Consider the following 23,002-nt stretch of genomic DNA (forward strand, 5'->3'; position numbering starts at 1 on the left):
GAAAGAAGTGGAAACATACTTTGGACCTGTACTGAATAACTAACTGCTTTAGATCTGTAATAGGTAACTACAGCCCGTTGACGGGATGTTTTAACTAGAGAAACCATGGTAATCTTGTTAATCAACGTCGCAGACTGCTAACGGGCAACAGATATGACAAATATGCTAAAGTCCGTGGAAACTAAACTCAAATGAGTGAAAAAAAAGTAGACTGGAAAATGTATATTTTACACAGAATAAGATGTAATGATAGTGACCAGCCTTGTGAAACGCATCTTCTAAACTACAGCCAGAGAGCTTTTTCTTTCCACACTAACTAAGCAGGCCAACCGATGTACTTTTCAGAATACTCTCAGATTCTTGTAATTCATTGCGATTTTTAACGCGTAGCTGCATATTTGTACTGATCCTGAATTCACATTTTTTTATATACAGTCCGCAACATATAATGGAAGCAACTGCAAAAATTAGGCTGTACCATTATATAAAGAAGGAGGGTGTATTAACACAGTCAATGAATATTTTTTCACGACAGTTTCACACACTTGTAATATGTTTCCTCTTTAAACCTATGCTGATGTTCAAATTCCACCGATAATTTGCACCGGCTTGATGAGTGTTAGTTTTAACCCATATTTGCAAACTAAAAATTTCACTTCATTCTTACATTGTTTTGGGTGGTATAGTCTGTCCAGTTGTCGACGGTAGACCCTGTGAGGCGGTCCCGATCAGCTTTCTAAAAAAAGACGGTGCTCCTTAGTTAATTTTGTTGTATTATTTGTGAATCTATCGGGGGTATTAACTTCTGTATAAAACTATGGCTTCTTCGGACGTTGCTCGGCAGCCGGTTAGTATTTTCCACCCTTGAGGTTGACAATTGACAGTGTTCTTGACAGTTGAGCAGGGAGTGTCCAGGGCTACAATTATGTTAGCTACCGCTAGCCCGATAACAAGTTACAGTCTTTAGAGTTATGTTCAAGTTAGAACATGCATTTGCACAGCATTTCAAACGCTATTACAGTGTAGTAAACAACAACACATCTGTCGTTTACGTCGACATATATCCAGTACACCAAGCGGGTCCTTTCAACTTCTATTTCTAACTTTTGAAAGAAGTTTCCGTATTACATCTTTCACCAAATACACCCGTGGTGGAACTAGCTGGCAAACACTACGGTAGCCATCCAGCAGTCAAAAGTTTCTGAAAATAGTTGTGTGCTGCACAGTTAAAAACTCTTGTGTTACAGTAACTGATACAGAAATGACCAAAAACGTATCTAGTGTTTATAACTCTTCTAAGTTATGTAGGTAACTCTAGCTATGTAGCTAACTCGTTAAGCGCCGCTAAATCGCTATATTTTTGAATGAAATTTGGTGGTCACGTACTCCACATCAAGACCTTTGGTCAGAAATACCACGTTGTTGAAACTTGTGTGAACGTTTAGTGTTTCCCAGGTAAATAATAGAGAGTGCAATTATAAAAAGTTGCCTGTCATAAAGAATTTCCTTAACGTCATTACTTTGTACTACACGCTACAACCAGGTCAGTGTTGGCCCTATGCTTGACTGAGTACCGATACTCGGGATCTCTGAATAGTTCAGACGGGGGCAGGTCAGAGGAGGACAACGGGAGAGCGTAGATTTTGGAAGATGGATTAACGCTTTTCCCCATGTTTCTGGCTGATTGGGTGAAAAATACACTTATAATCTTTAAAGCATGTTTTTAAATCTTTTATAATAGTTGCCAAGATCCACTTGTGAATGTGATACACCAAAATCACAAAGCTGTTTTAATTCCAAGAAATTAGGATGTGCATGTTAAAAAAGGGTAGTGTTTTGAGCAGCACTTCCAGGTGAATCTAGGTCGCTGGATCAGGCTGCTGGATCATTTGGTATGTCAATGATTCCAGTAGTTGTATAATAAGTGCAATATTTTGTGATTTAATTTTAATCGCCCACAATAAGACATTGCAGAACAGGTAAGTGTAAATTTTACAGTTGTAAAAGTTTACATTTTGTAACAGGTTCGTTGACTAATCCCACTTCCTTGGGGTAATGGTTTTTTTTTTTCTTTGGTGAGGGAAAACGGCTGCAGCATCTTGAGAATGATTTGTGCGTTTGTGTGATTTCTTCCTCAGGATAAAGGTGTCCGACCCCTGTCCTTGGCAGGCCATGTGGGCTTTGATAGCCTTCCAGACCAGCTTGTCAACAAGTCCATCTGCCAGGGCTTCTGCTTCAATATTCTCTGCATAGGTACATACACATTATACACACTGTTCCGGTTACACAGATTGTCTGGTATTAAAGCACATTTCCTCTTGCACCATACTTAGAATGCATTTTGACTAGAGTGGCAAAGCTTGATAACTTGACATCCCTACTTTACCAAAGGAAAGTTTAAGTTTGTTGACTACAAAATTGGATCTCAGCCGTGAAGTTTATTGATTAAAAATTGTGTCACTTCTTATTCTGGTTCTAGGTGAGACCGGTATTGGCAAGTCTACTCTAATGGACACTCTATTCAATACCAACTTTGAGAACTTTGAGTCGTCCCACTTTGAGCCTCAGGTGAAGCTACGGGCTCAGACCTATGACCTGCAGGAGAGTAATGTCAGACTACGCCTCACCGTGGTCAACACTGTGGGCTTTGGAGACCAAATGAACAAACAAGAGAGGTGGGAGGAAGAGCGTGGCAGTGAAGAAGACTGTCATAGTGTGTTAAAGAGAGTTTGAGTGATGACGAGAGTGATTGTGATTAACAATGAGTGTTAGGTGAACATGCTATTATACATTTACTGCCGTTGTGGACTAATCTGTGTTTCATAAAACCCACATCGCTGATCAGCCTTGTTTGTCTTTCCTGAAGCTATCAGCCGGTGGTGGACTACATTGACAGGCAGTTTGAGAGCTATCTGCAGGAGGAGCTAAAAATCAAGCGCTCTCTTCACAACTACCATGACTCGCGAGTCCATGCCTGCCTTTACTTCATCTCCCCCTCGGGTCATTCACTCAAATCCCTGGACCTGGTCACCATGAAGAAACTAGACAGCAAGGTAAGTCAAGGATCACCGTGTGTGTGTGTGCACTTGCACATGCACAGGTCAGACCGACGTATTGTGTAATACATCGAGTGGATAAACAGGAGCTCTCAGAGGAATATGAAGAAATCTGACAAATGGCATGTTTGACTGGAGTACCCAAGAATATATTGCACAGGTTGTTCCACACATTAATTATATTAGGTGATGGCTATTTTTCATTGGCTGGCTCAGGCGTGAGAAAGGAAGGGGACAACACATAGATCATAGATAATGAAAAATGTTTTAATGAAAGTATGTCTGTGAGCAGGTCAGCTGTGTAAGTAGTGTGTGTGTGTGAGTGCATGGAGGTGAAACACAAGGCACAATGAACAAAGTAAGTTGGTAGGCCAGGGGAAGAAAGTGAGAGGCACGAGCAGGTCTGATTCATAGATTCCTGAGCCCAGACTGCTCAGGTGTACTACATATCTATAAAGATCCCAGCTGCACCCTCTGAGTTCCTGGAACAAAAGGGAAGAGCACAGCCAACTACAGAAGACAACAAACATAGGGCCAACCCCTGGGGCTGTCACATACTTAATAGGTTAATTCCCATTCCTAAACACAATGAGAGACACGCTGTAAGGCAGCCAGTCGTACTATTACAATCAGACCTGTCTAGCATAGAAAATAGAAGAGTAATAAAAACTAAAACAAGACACCACAACCATGTACATTCAGGACCCCTGTGTAGGCCTTAAAACTGAGCTTAAAGGTTTATTCTGGAGCTAGAAAACTGCAGTTAACAAGAATGAATATATCAAAAGATTTAGAACAAACGAGTAAGTGGACCTCGGGGGGAAGCTCCTCTTTCAGCTGCTGTTTCCAAGGTCAGGAAACTGCGTAGCTGATTTATTGATACATGTCAGCATACTTGATTTAGAGTGGTGAAATGCCGGCATAAAATACTGGCTCATAAAAGCATCCCCAAAAATCATTGCGGCGTTGATTATAGATCACTCCCTTGTTAACTCATTCCCTACTCCACCACTAATGGACATTCAACAGTTTAGTGTAAATGAGCTGTATCATCATCTTTTTGTGTGATGACTCATGTGTAGTGTCACATGATTGTGGTTTTTTTTTTTATTTAGAAAGATATGCCACATTGCAGTGTGGGATTGTGAGTAGAAAGTTGTGTACATGCTACTTTTTTTTTTTGTTCTTTGAAGGATACTGATGTGAATGTGAACATTATATGAAAAGCTACTTATAAACTGATGTGTATGTAAGCGACAGCAGGAGGTTCTGTATATATTGGGCTATGCTGTGGTTGTTTCCAGACTTTGTGTTTTGTTTTGTTTTTTTTTTTTGTCTAACTGCTGGGAGTGGTTCACTGCCTAAAACCCCTCCCATCGCTCTTAAAGTGGTCCGAAACTTTCCCATGCTCTCTGTGGTATAGTGACTTTGTGTTTCTTTGTGTGTTCGTGTGATTTCACTGCTCTGGAGTGTCAGTAGCCCCAGATTTGCGTGTGAATGGGGTAGAAAAAGCAGTGGAATGTTGTAATCACTTCGCACGCACACACACTCGAGTTGTCCTTTTGTGTCACTGTACAGATACACACAGAAAGAGCTGTTTGTTGAATGTGCAGCACTGACACAGAGACCGTCCGTCACTCAGACAGCTGTTGGAACAGATCTCCTAGCATTGTTGTGTTTTCTTTTCTGGGATCAGTGTGTATTCTTAATGTGTGTACGGGTGTGTGGTCTGGCCCAGAAGCTTGTCTACTGACAGCAACTCATTCCAGGCCTCTTTCTCTGGTACAGCAGGATGACGGACAGACAGGAATGTGGGATGGCTTGGGCAGCAGAGTGGGCTGCTGGGCCAGAAATAACATCAGTAAACTCAGTTTATATAAGACTTGTCTAAAAACAGCTTTCAGTTTTTTTTGTTTTTTTTTACATACAGCACTAAAAACAGATACTGTCAGAATAGTCAGAGGTTTAGGGAAGTTAGCCCAACAAAACTACACTCAAATTAACAATGAATACAGTGAAAATACTATGAATATAGTGGTTACAGGCAAAGTGGATTGGGGGTGTCATGAGCTTGATGCCATTAGATGACATCAAGCTAATGACACCCTTGTGGTTTTTTTACATTCTTAGTTAGTACAAGGCCATAGGTATTTGTAGTATATAATAATAGCTGAGGAAGAAAAATCTATTTCTGAACATGTGTCCTGTCTTACTGTAGGTGAACATCATCCCAGTGATCGCCAAAGCTGACACCATCAGTAAGAGTGAGCTGCACAAGTTCAAGATCAAAATCATGAGTGAGCTGGTTAGCAACGGCGTCCAGATCTACCAGTTCCCCCTGGATGATGAGACCGTGGCTAAAGTCAACACTACTATGAACGTAAGAACACACACAAACACACATATTTTGAAGAATAGAAGAATTTTGCATGTGTGGGTGTTTGTGCTTGTGTGAGGAAGAATTGCTGAGGGAGTTGGTGAGAAGGACAGCTGTGACTTAAGAAGTATATATTTACATGTTAAACCTAAAACTGGTAAATTCCTTTTACAGTAATAGTGTGAATCTCACTGTTTTATCCTTTTTTTGCAGTCTAGTTTCATACTGTTTGTTTTTGTAGGGTCATTTGCCGTTTGCTGTGGTAGGCAGCACAGAGGAAGTCTGCGTTGGCAATAAGATGGTGAAGGCTCGTCAGTACCCCTGGGGTGTTGTACAAGGTGAGATGGATCTCTGTGTGTTGTGTGTATGTTCCTCTACCACTTAGTTTGCATTACCAAAGATCTTACTGTGGATTGATATAGTGGACAATACATCTATGAATCCCTTTTTTGCACTTGCAAGAAAGAGCTCAACACTGTGTCACTTTATTTTGAAATCAGTTCATTTCTGTTCAGTGGGCTTGCTGTGGATTAAACCTAACCTGTCCTTTAAGCAGCTGCCTGCCTTCAGTAAAATATATCATCACACTGGCTGTCAGTGGGGAGTTTCAGTGTCCTGTCCTGGATGAAATGCCTTTTCAAAGACTTTTTTTAAGTCTGACATGAAAAGATCTGGAGGAATCAGCCAGAGGGATAATCCTGTTACTTGTGTGTATTTCAGTGGAGAACGAGAATCACTGCGACTTTGTGAAGCTGAGGGAGATGCTGATCTGTGTGAACATGGAGGACCTGAGAGAGCAGACGCACACTCGCCACTATGAGCTGTACAGACGCTGCAAACTGGAGGAGATGGGATTCAAAGACACAGACCCAGAGTGCAAACCTGTCAGGTGAGCTGCCAGCTCACAACAACTCAGCTGTACAAAGACAAATGTACAACTGACCTGACTGACAGTTGACGTGTGTGTGTGTGTTGCAGTTTGCAGCAGACTTATGAGGCCAAGCGTCAGGAGTTCCTGGTGGAGCTGCAGAAGAGAGAGGACGAAATGAGGCAGATGTTTGTGCAGAGGGTGAAGGAGAAGGAAGCTGAGCTGAAGGAGGCAGAGAGAGAGGTACGTAGACATGCAGACACAAGCAACTACTCATTACGATACTGGACTGAAACCTTCCTTGTTACTGTCAAGAATATGGACATCTCCGTAACTCAACCTTGTTCTCTGTGTTTCAGCTGCAGAGCCGCTTCGAGCAGCTGAAGCGCCTCCATGCAGACGAGAAAGCAACTTTAGAGGAGAAGAAGAGACTCCTGGAGGAGGACCAGAGCTCCTTCAGTAAGAGACGAGCGGCTGCTCAGCTCCTCCAGGCCCAGAGTCTCACTGCCAACGGCAAGAAGGACAAGGACCGCAAGAAGTAAGACGCTTCTCTGAAAGCTGATGCTTGTATTTCATGGAAATATTGAGCATCTATACCTTAGATTGGTTGTGATGGTGAAAGTAAACTTTCTGGGTCGTTACTTGTTGAAAATAATCACACAGAGCTTCATTTGATTTAGTACACATTGCCACCTGCTGGGAAAAGTAATGTGAGTCAACAGACATTATGTGGTGCCACTGCAGCAATGGTTCAGACTTAATCAGATATTGATTTTGAGAGTGTTTTTTTTTTTTTTTGTAGTTTTTGAAGGTAAATGCAAGGACAGACCAAAAAATAAATTAATAAAATAGGAGGCTGAGTAATGAAATGGAAAAAAGGCCACATAGGCTAAGGATTTAAGAGGATGTTACAGGTGCTTATGGCTTATGTCACTGGGGCTCTGCCCAGAGGAAATTCAATAATATAATGTGAAGTATGCTTTTTTTTTTTAATGTTGTAAAATTGATTCTCAACTCACTGATGTACATCTGTCCCTCTTGTTCTCTCTTTTAGTTCTGGCTTTATGTGAAGACTCTGAAGCACACTCCACTATGACCAGTATAACCAGTGGCATTTTTGCCAACATCCTTTCCAGCCCTTTGTGGCCAGTAACACTAACCAGGAAAACACCACACAAACCAGCAGCGTGTACAAGTGTGAGTTTGATTTTTTTTTTTTTTTTGGTGCCAAAGTTTAATGACTGTACCCAAGAATCCCTTGTACACTTTCTTCAATGGTATTTTTAATCTTCTTTGTGAGTTTTATACTCCTTTAAGTAATATTTTATATTTATCCTTTCATTTTTATATAAAACATTTATTTTCCACTTGCCTCCCTTTTACCCAAACTGAGGGAGACCTCAGTGGATTGATCCTCACGCAGCCTTCTCACTAGATGCTGTACACAGATCAAAAGACACAAATAGGTACAAATAATACAGAGTAAGGGACTACATCCTTTTATGTGTCTGACATATCTTTAGCTTTCATCACTGAGGACTCTTCATGTTTTGTAATGCACCAAACTTGTCATTGAGACTGTCTGTAATCTGTAACATGCTTGTAATTTATTCCAGAGCCCCTTTCAGACATGCACTTCATGAGGTGACTTTGCCAACAATTTTACGTTGATCTCAAAATCTACAAATCCCCAAGTCGTTTTCAAAAAAAAGTTGCAGCAGCAATCTGTCAGTGTGGAACCTAGTAAAATTTCATGTCCAACGCTGCCTACGTTTTTTTTTTAATCCAGAATAAAAGTCCATGGTGCATTCACCATTAAGAAGTGTCATGAGCATGGTCACAGGGCATTATAATTCCTTATCATCTTCACTATAAGTTTTTTTTTTCTCGCATCTCCTTGATGCTAAAAGCCGAGCACACCAGCATCAGCACCACCGATTCTTCTGTTGCTGTTCCAAAGGAAAAGATTTACTCCAGAAAGTTGAACTTCTCCCGTCTAATGACAGGTTTCTGGGAGGGAGAGGCCGAGGCTTGGATTTGAATTAGGTACATGTTGCAGGGAAAAAAAAATTATATATATATATATATATATATATATATATATATATATATATATATTTAGTCTTTTATTTGCTCCCCTATTTTTCCTGCTGACACAAACAATAAATGTCTGAAAAGAGCTGACTTATGTGGGGAAAAAAAAGGCATCACGTCAAGTCGGTGTTTGCTGAGGAAGCAAAAGAAGAAGGGGAGGATGCGCTTGTGACTACATTTTAAGCATTTTTTTTTGTTGTTTTTAAATTCACTTCCCCCTGGAATCATGATAAGACCAGGTCTCTCACCTCGTAGCCTTTTACAGCACAGAGTAACCGACCTAAAGCAACATTTACTCACAAACACTGACACTTTATACTCACACTAGTGCTTAAGATGTGTTAGTGCCTTACCTGTGTGACGTTTACATAGAAATACACTATCTGCTTTGACATCCAGGGAAACACACCAAGGCCTAATGGAGTAAAGCTTGTCTGAGACACATTTGTACTACACTTGTATTTATGGAATAAACAGTGTTATTTGGGAGCTTTTTTTTTTCCATCTTTCTAAATAAATCTTTGTATTTTTGTCACGATACGCTCTGCTTGTCTGTTTGTTTTGATCTCACAATATGTGTGTTTGTTTTTGCTGTTACCAGCTGCTGATCAGTGGAGTAAAGTGGAGTGAAACAAGTGGTAAAGATTTGTATCACGCACCGCCAGCTGATACAAGCAACACTGGCTTGTCTTTACTTTTGAAGCCAGCCGTCACATCGAAAACATGATTTACAAAACATTTACCACAGCTGCAGGTTTTACCTGAGTCTCCTGCTCACAATACTCCCAATCTAGTTCCTAATGAAGAGGAATCTGTTTCTTTTATAGTGTTTTGGAAACAGCCAACAGTAGAGAGGTGACAGGAAGTTAGGGGGGAGATGGGAAATGGGTATACAACAAAGGTCAGCCAGATGTGAAGAAATTTCATGTTCAGGTCAGTGGTCATGAGGCTGGATTTGTCACAAGGCATCTGAGCAGGTACAGTATTATAGTTAGATGTGAAGTGGTAGGATATGGAGTGGTAAGAGACTTTCTGAAATGTTTTGCTTAATATTTTCATTTTTGGAAAAAATGAAAATATAGATTCAAAATAAATGATAAAATGGATTCAATTCATTTTTTCCCTCAAAATTCTACACACATCACCCCATAATGACAATGTGAAAACAGTTTTTTTTTAAATGTTTGCAAATTTATTTAAAAAAAATCAAGAAGACATGTACATAAGTATTCACAGCCTTTGCTCAATACTTTGTTGATGCACCTTTGGCAGCAATTACAGCCTCAAGTCTTCTTGATTATGATGCCACAAGCTTGGCACACCTATCTGTGGGAAGTTTCGCCCATTCCTCTTTGGAGAACCTCTCAAGTTCCATCAGGTTGGATGGGCAGCGTCGGTGCACAGCCATTTTCAGATCTCTCCAGAGATGTCCAATCAGATTCAAGTCTGACTGCCATGTGCCTTTTAATAAGGAGTGGCTACCGTCTGGCCACGCTACCATACAGGCTGGTGGATTGCTGCAGAGATGGTTGTCCTCCTGGAAGTTTCTCCTCTCTCCACAGAGGAACGCTGGATCTCTGACAGAGTGACCATCGGCTTCTTGGTCACCTCCCTGACTAAGGCCCTTCTCCCCCGATTGCTCAGTTTAGACGGCCGGCCAGCTCTAGGAAGAGTGCTGGTGGTTCCAAACTTCTTCCATTTACAGATGATGGAGCCCACTGTGCTCATTGAGACCTTCAAAGCAGCAGAAATTGTTCTGTACCCTTCCCCAGATTTGTGCCTCGAGACAATCCTGTCTCAGAGGTCTACAGACAGTTCCTTTGACTTCATGCTTGGTTTGTGCTCTAACATGCACTGCCAACTGTGGGACCTTATATAGACAGGGGTGTGCCATTCCAAATCATGTCCAATCAACTGAATTTATCACAGGTGAGGTGGACTCCAATTAAGGTGTAGAAACATTTCAGGGATGATCAGTGGAAACAGGATGCACCTGAGCTCAATTTTGAGCTTTATGGCAAAGGCTGTGAATACTTATGTACATGTGATTTCTTGATTTTTGATTTTTAATACATTTGCAAACATTTTTAAAAAAATGTTCACATTGTCATTATGGGGTGTTGTGTGTAGAATTTTGAGGGAAAAATGAATTGAATCCATTTTGGAATAAGGCTGTAACATAAAAAAAATGTGGAAAAAGTCAAGCGCTGTGAATACTTTCCAGATGCACTGTACGTTTGCTGTTCTCAAAAACTGGACTCTTTTGTTTCTAATGCCTTTTTTAAAGGTATTTGCAGACTACTTTCACTCCCACAGACCTCCTGACTTAATTCCACTCCACCGCTGTGATTCATTTTAAAGGAAACGTCTAACGTAGAGACATCTACAGTTCTTCTCCTTTTATCAGAAGTTAAGAGGATAGAGGATGATCACAGGATTTTCTTTTTGCTTTAGAGAAAGACTTAAGACACAGCCATAGCTTAACATCTTCTCTGCCCATCACTTTATATATTTGAACACACAGACACACACACACAAAGGGACCGCACTGTACTGCCTGGTAGAGGTCTTGTTCCCTGCAGTGTCTTACCCTCCAGCTCTGTTGCCCTTCCTGTGACTCAGAGCTGGCAGACAGACAGGTAGGCAGACAGGTCTGGCGTAAAGCTGAGGAATGCTGATCAATTTCCTGCAGGGACCTGCAGCACCTCGCTGTTAGGTTGGGAGAAGACACCCCTGAGGAGAACCGTTTCACCAGGGCAAACTGCGGAGAAAATGTGTGTGTGTGTGTGTGTGTGTGTCTGTACACAGACACCTTTAGCTACTCTCTGGGTGGTTCAGCTGCTGCGTGGGGAAGTGATTTCTCCCAGTTTCTCCAGCCAGAGTGGAACATTATCTCTACACTGCAGAAATCTGAAAAATCTAAATTTGCTGCTCACCTTAACTATACCAGTTGGAGTCTGTGTGTTTGAGTCAAGATTTTCTGAGTGCGCTCACATCCAAGATAGCTGGCACACACAGATATTTCGCATACACAAAACCTTGTCACCTTTTGCCACTCACTCTAAATGCAAATGGGGGTGATCATTGGAGACAGGCCAGGCTGCTGGAGAGATGAGGTTGTCATTTAAGGGGAGTGCCGACGACGCTCTGAAAATACCAATTACACACCTCGACCATGCCAGTGTTGGCTCGAGAACACAAGGGAGTGAAAGAAGGGAGAGGAAAAGATGGAGGGAAGGATGAAAAGACAGCAAGAGTGTCAGTTCTAAACATAATACACACTGTCAGATAAGCTCACCTGGAGTGTTGCTCATGAGGCTCCATAAGCTCATAATGAGCACATCTCGAGTGAGGATAATTACAATGAGAGCTGAATATAATGTGATTCTCAGGTTGAATCATCCACGGGACAACTGTAAAATCCTAATGAGCTATACACGTAATGTGTTTGTCATGCACTAGAGCACACAAATGTGTATTGTTCCCAGTCCCATTCTGTTTGATCTCTGCTATAAAGCTGCAGCAGATGCAAAAAAAAAAAAAAAAAGATGCTGAAAATCAGTTTTAAAACAAAGGCATTTATTGCGAAAAATGCACTTGACATGAAAAAAACAATCAAATCAACCACGGGTCATCGGTACAAGACGATGTATAATGATCACATGGTAGAGAGCGCTGGGCGTGGTCAGCGCAGAGCAATGACTTCAATGGCACAAAAGGCCAATAAATATTCTGCACAATATAGAATTATATATATACTTTCTTTTTTTTTTCTGGTTTCTCTCTCTGTACCGCTGCACTCAAACAACCCTACTCCACGTCCTGACGAGGCATGAGCATCCACATCACACCAAACTTTATTTTAAGTAAAGAGCTACATACAGAGGCCCCCTCCCCTCACGCACACGCACACGCACACGCACACACACACACACACACACACACTCAGACACACAAGTATCCATAGGAACAAATATGGCTGACATCTAGTTCAAGATGGCAGGGTGTGCTCAGGCTTCCTGGAAGGATGTTCCAAAAAGGTAGTGGACAACAACTGGATGTTCAATGGTGTGTTTTATGTTGTGTTCATGTCCAGTGGGAATTACCACCGCTGTTAATGGTTAGTTCACATTTTTCGAGCTGTTACCGAAGTGCTATTTACAACCAGGAAGCTGAGGAAAGGACAAGCTCACGTCACGTAAATAAAAACACACTTGTGAAACCAGCGGTTCAAGTGATTTTACGTAAAGTGACCACTGTGCAGTGGTTTGTATTCCTGATGTTTCGACTCTTGTAAACTCTTCTCTTCCTCCTCACAGCATCAACCTCATGAAAAAGAAAAAGGACAGTCGAGACCCGTTCACCTCCGACTCAAACGAGGACTTGTGCTTAAGTTTGACTCAGTAGAAATTAGAGTCCTTCGTTCAGCAGGTGAACAAACAGATAAAGAAAATCTCGCTCAGGGTTTTGTGCAGAGCTGTTCTGGGATCTGCTGGTTTTTTGTCACTAAGTCAGGCAGAACAGAGCCGCAAGAAAAACAACCAGCAGGCTCATCGTACCGACACAGCAGATGAAGGAAGAGAGAAAGAAGAAGAGGACTGGGACGAGAGACAGGCTGATCTGTCAGGTGCTGTGTGTAATTGTGTGTGTGTGTTGGCATTTGTAGGCACTAGGGTTTGACTGACAGCTTTCGAAAGCCAATGCAGATATGTTTGGATCGAAGTTTCCAAATATCCTCTGACATTTTCATGGCAAATAGAATGGCACTTTTACTTGGCTGAATGAAAACACCCCAAGTATCACAGTTTTACACACTTATATAAAAAGGGGTTAAATTAGTGGACACAAATAGTCAATCAAACATTAAGTAAAGAGTCAAACCACCTCTATCCGTGATTCTAACTGAAAAACTTTGTGTTATGTGTCAGTCTAGCCCTAGTTTGTGTTAACTGTGAACTGCTGAAGAAAAAAAAAAATCTAATCTAAATTGCAAAAAGTTTTTGGTTTCATCTGTTGCTCCAGCTGCCACAGAATCACCCTTCGAGCACTGCCAGCCACCAGAAAATGATTGCAGAGCATGTTTCTATCTGTAATTACTGTGAAATTTATCTCCCTTCCATGTTTTTGTTGACTTTTCTTCACAGTTTAAGGGATTTACTCCCCCAACAATCTCATAATTTGTAAAATGATATGGATGAAAACATCATATCTGATAGAGGGAAAAAGTTGCTAGAAAACTTGTGGCAGGAAACAACACTTTTGATTCTGATTTATCTCCTGTACTGTCACTTTATCTGGAAGTTTGTATTTATTGTCTTTTCCATATGACACAAACCATTTAACCAAGGTGACTCAAGTGTGCTTATCTCTCACCTGGTTAGGATTCAGTTAGAGCCAATTAGATGAATGGGTGCTCAGCCAATGAGTGAGCTGGACCTGTGATCACATGACCGGTAAGAGTTTGTGTTTTGTTCTGGTCCAGCTTTTCAAAAAGAAAAAAAACAACAACAAAAAAATAAAAAGGTGAGGAAAGCCACTCCTGTCCTAGAACTGTGTTCCTTCACTGATTCATGGCGAGTATTAAAATCCTGCTGAGCTCTCACTCTCTGAGACACACACACACATGCACACATTTATACAAACACACACACAGTGAGCAAGTCTAGCTCTGAGTTTCGCTGTGCTTCTATCTCCAGAAACAGGGAAAAAAGGTAGATGGTTGTGGCTGGATGTAAACTAGACAAGCCTGAATCCACACTCAGGACGTAGAAATTCACAAAGCAGACCGACTACACACTGACTGAAGCGGTACAAAAATACTTGTTAAAGGTCGACAAGATCAGAGGAAAAGTTGTCAAAGTTTGGCAGTTGCGTGATGAAAAATTCGAGTCCCTGCCCTCTGACTCGCAGGTGCCCCCGCCCTCCCCACACTTGTACATTCTTCCACGAGCACTGAACCTGCACATTTTGTTTCACAATATTGCTGCAGTCACACAGGAAAAAAAAACCTTGCAACAGTGTCTCAGGAAAAGGTTGCAGAAGAGGAACTCCTGTGGCTGTTTACTGGGACCAACCATGTCATTAACTCACTTTTCAAAATAAAATGGCTGAATAAAAGTTCTGTTATGATTTGTGCCTGTTTAAAGAATAAAAATGTTTACTCTTAAAATACAATGATGTGACAAGTAGCAATGGAAATCCCTTTTGTCAGATAAATAATTACAGTGTGTAAAATACTGTATATGTAGATATATTGGCAAGTTGTATCAGATACTATCAAGCGCATTTCTTTGTCTCTGATTCCTCACAAAAGATCAAAAAACAACTTTATAGATACAAATCAATTCTTTAAAGAGTTTCTGGCGTAACTTTCTGTTTCTCTCTACATTCAGTAAGCCAGTTTATTCAGTTCAATGCAGCTGTGAGAGGTCTATGACAAATGCAAATAAAAAATGGTTGTATAAATTTATATAAGATATATAAATAGAAAAATCATCTAATTAATTTTTCACTTTTTGCACCAATTTTTTTTTTTTTTTTAATTAAAAATCCTGTGACAAATCGCCACAGCATGGCTAGTTTGAGACAACACAAACATCTAGTTCAACATATATATATAAAAAATAACAACATAATAATGCTACATGCATTGTAATTGACATATACTGAATTGAAAAAAAAAAAATCATGTGCTTGTTGTCACAAACTAGACACGGATATATGTGCTTCCAATGATCCTGGCGTGTGGGCTCACACACTTCCCTCATCACCTGGTGGTAAATTTTCACTTTTCAAACAAAGAAAGCACCCAAATTCAAGTTCTGAGGTCTCAGTGGAAAAGCAGAGCTAACGCTTTTTTGTGCTAGTGTTTGCTGGTGGATGATGCCAAGGAGGAGAACTGGGAAGAAGGGTTTGTCTTTCTGTGCTCTTTGAGTCTGTGTGCCTTCAGTAGTCAACATCATGAGTCCGGACAACGAGTCGGACGAGGCCCCCTCTGTCACCGGGGCAAATGACAGTAAAAGCTGCCCTGCTTCCTGTGTGGCTGGGCTGGTTGAAGCCAGGGTTAGCTTTCCTATATGTGTGTGTGTGTGTGTGTATGTATGTGAGGGGGGTGATGTAATTAGTTGGACTGATATGGGTTTCTGGGGACCATTAAAATTAATGATGTTTCATGACAGTATTAAATATGTTAAGTCCAGTGTTTGGTGACATATTCTGAGAAAAACTGCAAAGACACATTTTGATGATTATGTGAAACTAAAATTCACCACAGAAAATCCAGACGAATTACTTTTTTTTTTTTTTTTTTAGGTTTAGCAGCTTTTTAAAAAATTTTTTAAAAAAGTTTAAAGCAAATTTACACAGGTGTTTTTGCAGCTCAGTATCCATATTTAATCCAAACGTATGATTCTGGAAAACCAATATCGGCCCAACCTCTGTGTGTGTGACTGCAGCTGTGTGAGCTGGTGGCGTGTTTGTGTGTTTTGTGACTCAGAAACAGGAATGGTGTGTGTTCTTTTGTCCACTTTTTCCAGTTCAGAAGCTCTCGACGAAGCTGCTGGGAAAGAGGCCGGTCTGTCCCGTCCTCTGCAGGGTGCCTTTGTACCAGCCGTCCTCACGCTTCTTATGTACGAACACCACGTCTCCTTCCCGTAGCTCGATCTCTGCCTCACTCTGCGGTGGGTAGGGCACCACCACTCGATACCTGCCACACACAGGAACAGTAATAACACGCATGATGGTGTGAAGGACGTGGGCAATATTATATGATGGAACAACTCACCCAAGAGAATTGAATTTGCGCCAGTGGAGAATTGGATTCTCGGAATTATCTGTTTTGTGGTCATTTGTTCACTCAACCTACCTTGCTTACTTCATTTAGCAGTTTCCTGCATTTCCCACAACGTGAACTACCAAACTGTGAGAAAGGAGCCGTCGAAATGCATTTTATATTTTAGTGAAATGTATTTTTGTAGCTAACTAGTTTGTTAATACTCTGGCTTTCACAAAAAATGGTTTCAAACTTAGTCTTAAGTGTGTGACAACTTCTGTCTCAGTAAAACCTTATTCAATTTACATTTGACAGTGTGATTTATTGGAGAAGTTTCGGCCTAAGCACTGCTCTGTGTTTTATCTAGAGCCATTCATAAGCCATTAGGAGCACCTCAGCTGTTACAGTAACAACTGTGTCTGTGTTTTGGTCTACCACTCTCCCACAGGGTTTGACATTTACCAAAATACTGGTAAGACATGATTGTTTTCCCTCCCTGCTTCCCTCTCACCCACACTCACTCAGGCAGAAGGAGCAGTGTGCATCGTTTGCTGTGATGACCATTGCTCCCAGTACAGTTTCATTCCTCTTCCTCTTCTTCTTGCGACAGAGGCGGAGTGTCTGTAAGTGTGTTACTGATTTAACAGGTCTCCTCTGAGGGACATGAGGTGTGTGTGAGAGCAGAACCTCAATCTTCCAAGGCTGCTGGTGTGTGTATGCTTGTGTCTCTCCTGGAGAAACAAGGATAATCGATTGATGATTCACAGCAGTTTGAAGTGTTGCTCCTGGTCAGCACTAAGAGAGCTGTGGCTTACAGGCTTCCAAGTGAAAACTATCACCTTGGCATTACTTTCCCACATAGTGGACTCACTGCAGTAATGACTTATTGCTCACAAAGGCGCCTCTGGCTGGTTCTGACTTTGTTTCCATTTATCCTCTGCTTGTGCTTTTGTTATCAGTGACTTTAATAACTCCCTCAAGACTGTCCTTTCTTTCTTCACATTCTCTATCCTGATGACAAATCCTCCCAGCCCTACATTTCACCATTTTGTCAAGATAATCAATTATTTTTTCTGTTAGGATTATTATGGCAGTTGTCAGATTAAATACTCGAGTACATGCCTTAAACTTTAATCACAGTCTTTGGTGTTGTGCCACTATTGTGCACATTTACACACACAACTTCAATGAATAAAGCTTTTTGATCGCTTTAGAAACCAAAACCATAATTGACTGTATAATGGAAACACATGTCATTGTTCCCTGAAACTGCAAGAATAAATTGACAGCAGCTTATGTGGTGAGAATGCACTTTCCTTTTCATTTCCCAGATTCATAAAAGTATTTATCCGTGTATGTATTTTATGTATGTGTGTGCCTTCCTCGATGCATTTCTGTATGTAAATATGTATGTTTTCCCGTGCCTGATTTATGTGTCTGAGTGTTCCCACCTCTCTCTGGATAGGGGTTTGGGTTCAGGCCGGAGGACCATTAGAGGGTTGCCAGCACGTGTTGCCGGGGGCGACATGGGGAAGTTGGTATCGAGGGAACCGGACTTCCTGTGCAGCGGCTCCAACCCCATGGCCCCTGCCATGTCGCTCTCAATTGGACAGGAGCCGGCTCGCCCCTGCGACGCCATTGGGCAGGAACCTGAGCGGGCATGGTGGTGGTGGTGGTGAGGATGTTGGGTGGGGTCTGTGGCCACGGCGCCTTGGCCACCCAATGAGGGGTTGTGGGTGGGCGGGGAGGAGGGAGGTGAGCGAGGTTTCTTCTTGGCTGCTGCCCCCGATAAGAGCTTTAATAAACCTCCTGCTTTCCTCTCCTTCTGAGGATGGATGGAGAGAGGAGCAAGACAACAAACAAACAAACAAACAAACAGAAATTCTGATAAGAATCATTGTTTTCCTGAGACATACAAGAATATATGTTTTTATAAGGCCTGTCATCACAAAAAATGACAGGGTGATAATGAAAATGGTAGCAAATTTCAAACAAAGTAAATTTCCAAATATTCCTGTTCCAGCGGAAAGATCCTTCTACAACCCTCAAAGACATCAGCAGGTCTGATGTCTTTGAAAATCAGGACTGATGTCTTTAAACGTCCTGTTTATCAGCAGGACTGATAAACGTACTTTTTCCTATCCTCACTCTGTGTACTCAAGATAGACACAGAATTATAAACTTTGACATTTAGGGACATTTCTGTCCATTCAGGGACATATTATAACATTATATTTAAACAACAAACCATACAGAGACTTTACATTAGCCTTCTGAATGACACTATATAAAATATACAAAGAAAGAATGTGAAGATTATTTGATTCATAATAATAATGCAGCAGTGTTTCCCAGCACATTGTGGGACTCTGCAATAGCTGTCATCAGAGGTCAACTTATAATGTAGTCAGCTCAGAAGAAAAAGATGAAAGAGAAGTAAAAGGACTTGATTGAAAAGTCAAAATCTTTGACATGAATGTCTTAAATCAAATCTTAGATACAAAGGAAACTCTAAATAACTTATTTGAAAATCCAGCAGAGAAGAGAGCTAAACTAATGTAACAACACTTCCATTAGAATGGCTCTAAACCTAAAAAATTACTTGCACTGAGAATATGCAAACTACAGGCTGAGAGATTTATACATAAATTGAAAGACCCCCAGACCAATAAGGTGTATAATAAATTGAAACACATACAAAATTCCTTGAAACCTACTATATAAAGTTATATGCTCAACCCCAGGCAGCTTAGTCCACAGTCGTATCAATTTTTTTAACATCTCAAGATTTACCATCTGCAGGAACAGAGCAGAATAAAATAATATAATAACCCGGGAGACAACAGAAGAAGAAATAAACAAAGCCATATCAAAACTGAAAGCAAATAAAACGCCAGGCACCAATGGCTACCTATCAGAATGGTATAAAACCGTTTGAGAGATAATAACACAAATATTCAAGGAATGTTCTTGGGGATGGGGAGACTCTGTAAATCCTAAAAAAAAAGGTAAATACAAGAGAGAATGTGGTTCTTTTAGACTGAAGACACAGACCACACAGGCTTTGTAATAAGGCAGGCAAACCCAGGACAATGTGAGGCAGGCTCTCCATCTCATTGACCATATGAGAAACAGTATCATAGAATCCACAGCTGAGAAAGCTTTTAGTTCGGTTTGATGGGAATATATATATTTGGTTCTTGAGCGCTTTGGCTGTGATAACCAGGTAACTGAATTCTCTATGTTGCCTTCCTAAAGATAGAATTAAAATAAACGTGAAATTATCCAAATCAGTATTTCTTGAAAGGGCATATCGACAGTGATGTCTCCTTAGTCTCACAGTTTTCGTTCTCTTTACTGAGCCACTGGCACAAGCAATTAGAGAAGTCACAGGTATAAAAGGGGTATTGATTGGAGATACACAATGTAAGATCTGTTTGTATACAGATGACATTCTTGTGACTTTGTTTGTTGCCTAAATTATTGTTTCTGCTTAAAGAATTTGGTTCATACTCTGGCTGTAAATTAAACTTACATAAAACTCAACCTTCGATTTTCAATTGAGAAATTACTTTGACAACAATATTAAAACTATTGGAGAGAAAAGAATGAGTCTGATTAGAATATTCATCCAAGCATGTAAAAGTAACAGAAAAATGACTTCTGGGATTTATTCATCTTTACAATTGGAAAGTGGTCTTTCCACTACCTATGTTTAACCAAGGTGGGAGACACCTGACACAAAACCAACTGATGATCACTTTGTAAATGTACTATATGTAAGACACGGTCTACCACCTCATGCTCAGATCTATGTGCACTGTCATGTCTGTAGGCTAAGTGTGGAGCCAGATGGTACACACTGTAAAAGTATCTTGACAAACAACAGTTTATTCATTCACCCTGTACTTCACTGCAGCATCTCTGGTGGATGTCTGGCAAGCTCACTGTGATTACAACACTCTGGGAAGTTAATGCTCCCGGCCCCTGTTGTTTGCCAAGAAATAATTACAGAAGGTAGCTTCCTGTAAAAGCACAAGTTGTTTTTACACTTCTGTTAGTGCATGAATTAAACAAAACAAGATATCATGGGTTTTAGAGTTACTGGTAGCAGATTTTTGAACTTTGGAAAAAGCTTGATTAGCTGTTTTTCCCTGTTTCCAGTCTTAAAGCTAACTCTTGGTAAGAAAGCAAACAAATGTTTTTTTCAAAATTTCTTTAAACCAGTGTAAACAGACTACAAAGCTAGTTTAACAGGTTTTCCACGCATAGCCAAAACAAAATCACAGTGTTGGTTGCCAGTGTTGCCAGATTTGTGATGATTTCAACACATTATAAAAGGTAGTGACTTTAAGATTTAAAAATTGTCCCTCACATGGTAGCCATAACATCATTTGGAGTATTCTCAGTGAGCAGAACGAGTGGGCTGCAGTCTGCAGCACATATGAAAAAAGGCAGCTTGATTCTTATCTCCTTCTCTCTCCTGCCCTTCACTTGTGGCTCACAAAGAAGGAAATAATGGTGATGGGGCTAGTTATTACATTGAGTGATTCAGAAACAAAATGTTGTGTGTTGTCAGTGTTCACCGTGTGTGAGCAACTGCTCAGTCACAATGTGTAAGCAAAGTGGTTGGCTATATTAATGGTCCTTCAAGTTGAATTCGTGTGCATCTACTGGAGTGGTCTGAGAATAAAGTGTTGTGATTATAGTCAAGGTGTTTCTTAATGGCACCAATAAAGGCAGATTCATGCTTTTCAGCACTGCACTGGGAGACAGCACTGTCCATTCAGTCAAACTCTGTACAATACCAGCAGGACTGAACGCCTTTCTTTCTTTTGCTGCTTGTTACTGATTTTAAACCCTCAATCATGACAACATGGATCAATACTGAGCATGATTAAAATTTTTTGGCAATGCAGGGAGCCTTCATATCAAGTCTGTCTCCACCTCAGCCATCTGTTCCTTTAACACGCTGGCTGCTAGATCACGGATCAGCTTCTTTTTACAGCCATTTTCTACCAAACGCTGTCTTCACAATGCTGTGATGGACAATTGTCATGGAAATAGCACAGTTGCAAACATAAAAGTATAAAAGCTAAAATGGAAAACAGAATACATACTGCTCCTTTGTCTACAAAAACTTGAACTGAAAAAAAAAAGCTTGTGATTTTATATTGAAATTTTATACAACAGCAGAAGTTGCTTCTTAAAAACAGTGGTTGTAAATAACTACACTTCAATCTTACAAATCACATCTGTACATGTGTATTACGTCCCACATCACCAAGTTAGTGTGCCACGTTTGTTCATCTGAGTATTAGTGGAACACATGACTAATTATTTAACAACCAGAACCTCCAGAGCAAGGTTGAATTTTCTTTTCTCAGGTTTGTTTGAAAGTGATATGTTTCTGTGCATAATCTCTCAGCCTTCACCACCTGAACTTTTAAAGACTCGTGACCTTGAAAGAAACATCTCTGCCGTCTTGAATGCTTAGTAGTAGTAGCCAAATATTTTTATTTCCTTCATTTTAAATGATTTTTCTGTAGTAGCTTTTACACATTCTACAGTGTACATCTGATCAGTGTACTGTACAGCCTAACCAATGCTGGGAGGGATAATCCTGATTTATGACCACATTACACAGGACGATCTTTCTATTTATTTAAAATTTTAGATACAAATGTCTTTTCCATCACTTATTTTCTTACTGGCACTGCCCACTATTCCCCATGGTAAGTTCGCCCAGCTGTCACACCAAATCTGCAAGCCTCTGCAGATGGCTCTGTAATACCGTCGACTGCTGAACGAGGCTTGAAGCAAAACCTGTTTGTGCTTCATGACCGATTTTTCACCATTTTCCTGGCATTTCATAAACCAAAAGAGCTAAATTTAGCAGCTGGGATCGAGCCCTAAACACTGAACAACCAAACTCAAACACACTGACATCTCACTCTAACAAAAACAGATCTGACAACGAGTGGGATGATAATATAATGTTGTGACACACTACTACACTGTCACCAAATTCTGGTGACAAAACACCACCGCAATATCTGATCAAAATTAAATAATTCAACAGGGAAACAATAACAATTCATAGCCCTAATGACCAGACTTAGTTTAGAGGTGGGGACGGCGCAGGAAAAAAGTGCTGACAAAGCACTTAGAGAGCCTGTGTAAACTCTTTGACTCAGCAGATCCACTATAGAAAACTAACAGCATTCTCTTCCTCCCCACTCTCCACACAAGTGCCAGAGCTTCAGTGTCATGCATTTCCCTAAATACCGTGATCTCATTATTTCTCACAGGATGTTGGAATGTGAATCCTCTTTGTTTTCCATCATTTAAATTCTTTATTCTCCCTGAAATATAAATCCCCTTTTCATAAAAACTACTGATGCTCACTGTCTGGAGAATACACAGTCGCCTCCAGTGTACAATGGCAAGGTACTTAAATATACACACAGAAAACGTTCCACTGCTTTGGCAACATAGATTTCCTTCCTGTCATGCAAATAAAGCTTGTTTGAATTTTAATTTGGGAGGAGGGAGGAGATGATGGAGGGGAAAATAAAGATGAATAGAAGGAGAGAAAATAGAAGGATATAAAGGAAGGAAAGGAGCAGTGGAGGAGGGAGGGAACTCGGAGGGAAAGAGGCAGAGGGGAGGACACAAAGAAATGAAAAGAAAGGAGGCAGGAGAAAAGATGGAGAAAGAGGGTGAAGAGAGAAAGATAGAGAGGAGGAGGGAGAGAACAGAGGGATGGAGCGAAAGTTAGAGAGAAGGCGGGAGGAGAGATTGAAAGCTGCAGAGAACAGTGAATAATCACTCCC

The 23,002-nt window shown here is 40.7% G+C and overlaps 2 protein-coding genes across 4 annotated transcripts in view; one reads left to right on the plus strand and one right to left on the minus strand.

Annotated features, from left to right (window-relative positions):
* The first annotated feature begins 703 nt into the window (after nucleotides 1-703).
* sept10 (septin 10) lies at nucleotides 704-8,933 on the plus strand. Its single transcript, XM_041057415.1, has 10 exons — nucleotides 704-847; nucleotides 2,139-2,253; nucleotides 2,480-2,675; nucleotides 2,867-3,053; nucleotides 5,275-5,436; nucleotides 5,675-5,771; nucleotides 6,154-6,322; nucleotides 6,412-6,544; nucleotides 6,661-6,839; nucleotides 7,356-8,933. The coding sequence occupies exons 1-10, from the start codon at nucleotides 818-820 to the stop codon at nucleotides 7,369-7,371; spliced, it is 1,284 nt and encodes a 427-aa protein (XP_040913349.1). The 5' UTR covers nucleotides 704-817; the 3' UTR covers nucleotides 7,372-8,933.
* Nucleotides 8,934-11,997: 3,064 nt separating this feature from the next.
* Nucleotides 11,998-23,002, minus strand: part of LOC121194276 (E3 ubiquitin-protein ligase SH3RF3-like) — an 89,429-nt gene continuing 78,424 nt past the window's right edge. For 2 of the 3 annotated variants that reach the window (XM_041057051.1, XM_041057049.1), the window contains 2 exons: nucleotides 17,618-17,991; nucleotides 11,998-16,100 (listed from right to left, as the gene is read on the minus strand). In XM_041057051.1, the coding sequence (XP_040912985.1) occupies nucleotides 15,932-16,100; nucleotides 17,618-17,991 (543 nt within the window). In that variant the 3' untranslated portion in view covers nucleotides 11,998-15,931. The remainder of the gene's footprint in view (nucleotides 16,101-17,617; nucleotides 17,992-23,002) is intronic. The other variant, XM_041057050.1, reaches the window with a different exon arrangement.

This window comes from Toxotes jaculatrix, chromosome 15 (genome assembly GCF_017976425.1).
Source record: "Toxotes jaculatrix isolate fToxJac2 chromosome 15, fToxJac2.pri, whole genome shotgun sequence".
In the NCBI taxonomy this organism is placed as follows: domain Eukaryota; kingdom Metazoa; phylum Chordata; class Actinopteri; family Toxotidae; genus Toxotes; species Toxotes jaculatrix.

Bases quoted from the DNA above. Each gene is read 5' to 3' on its own strand.
- sept10 (XM_041057415.1), top strand. From the start codon at position 818: ATGGCTTCTTCGGACGTTGCTCGGCAGCCG. The intron at 848-2,138 runs GTTAGTATTTTC...TTTCTTCCTCAG, and splicing joins CGGACGTTGCTCGGCAGCCG to GATAAAGGTGTCCGACCCCT. The intron at 2,676-2,866 runs GTGGGAGGAAGA...TCTTTCCTGAAG, and splicing joins CAAATGAACAAACAAGAGAG to CTATCAGCCGGTGGTGGACT.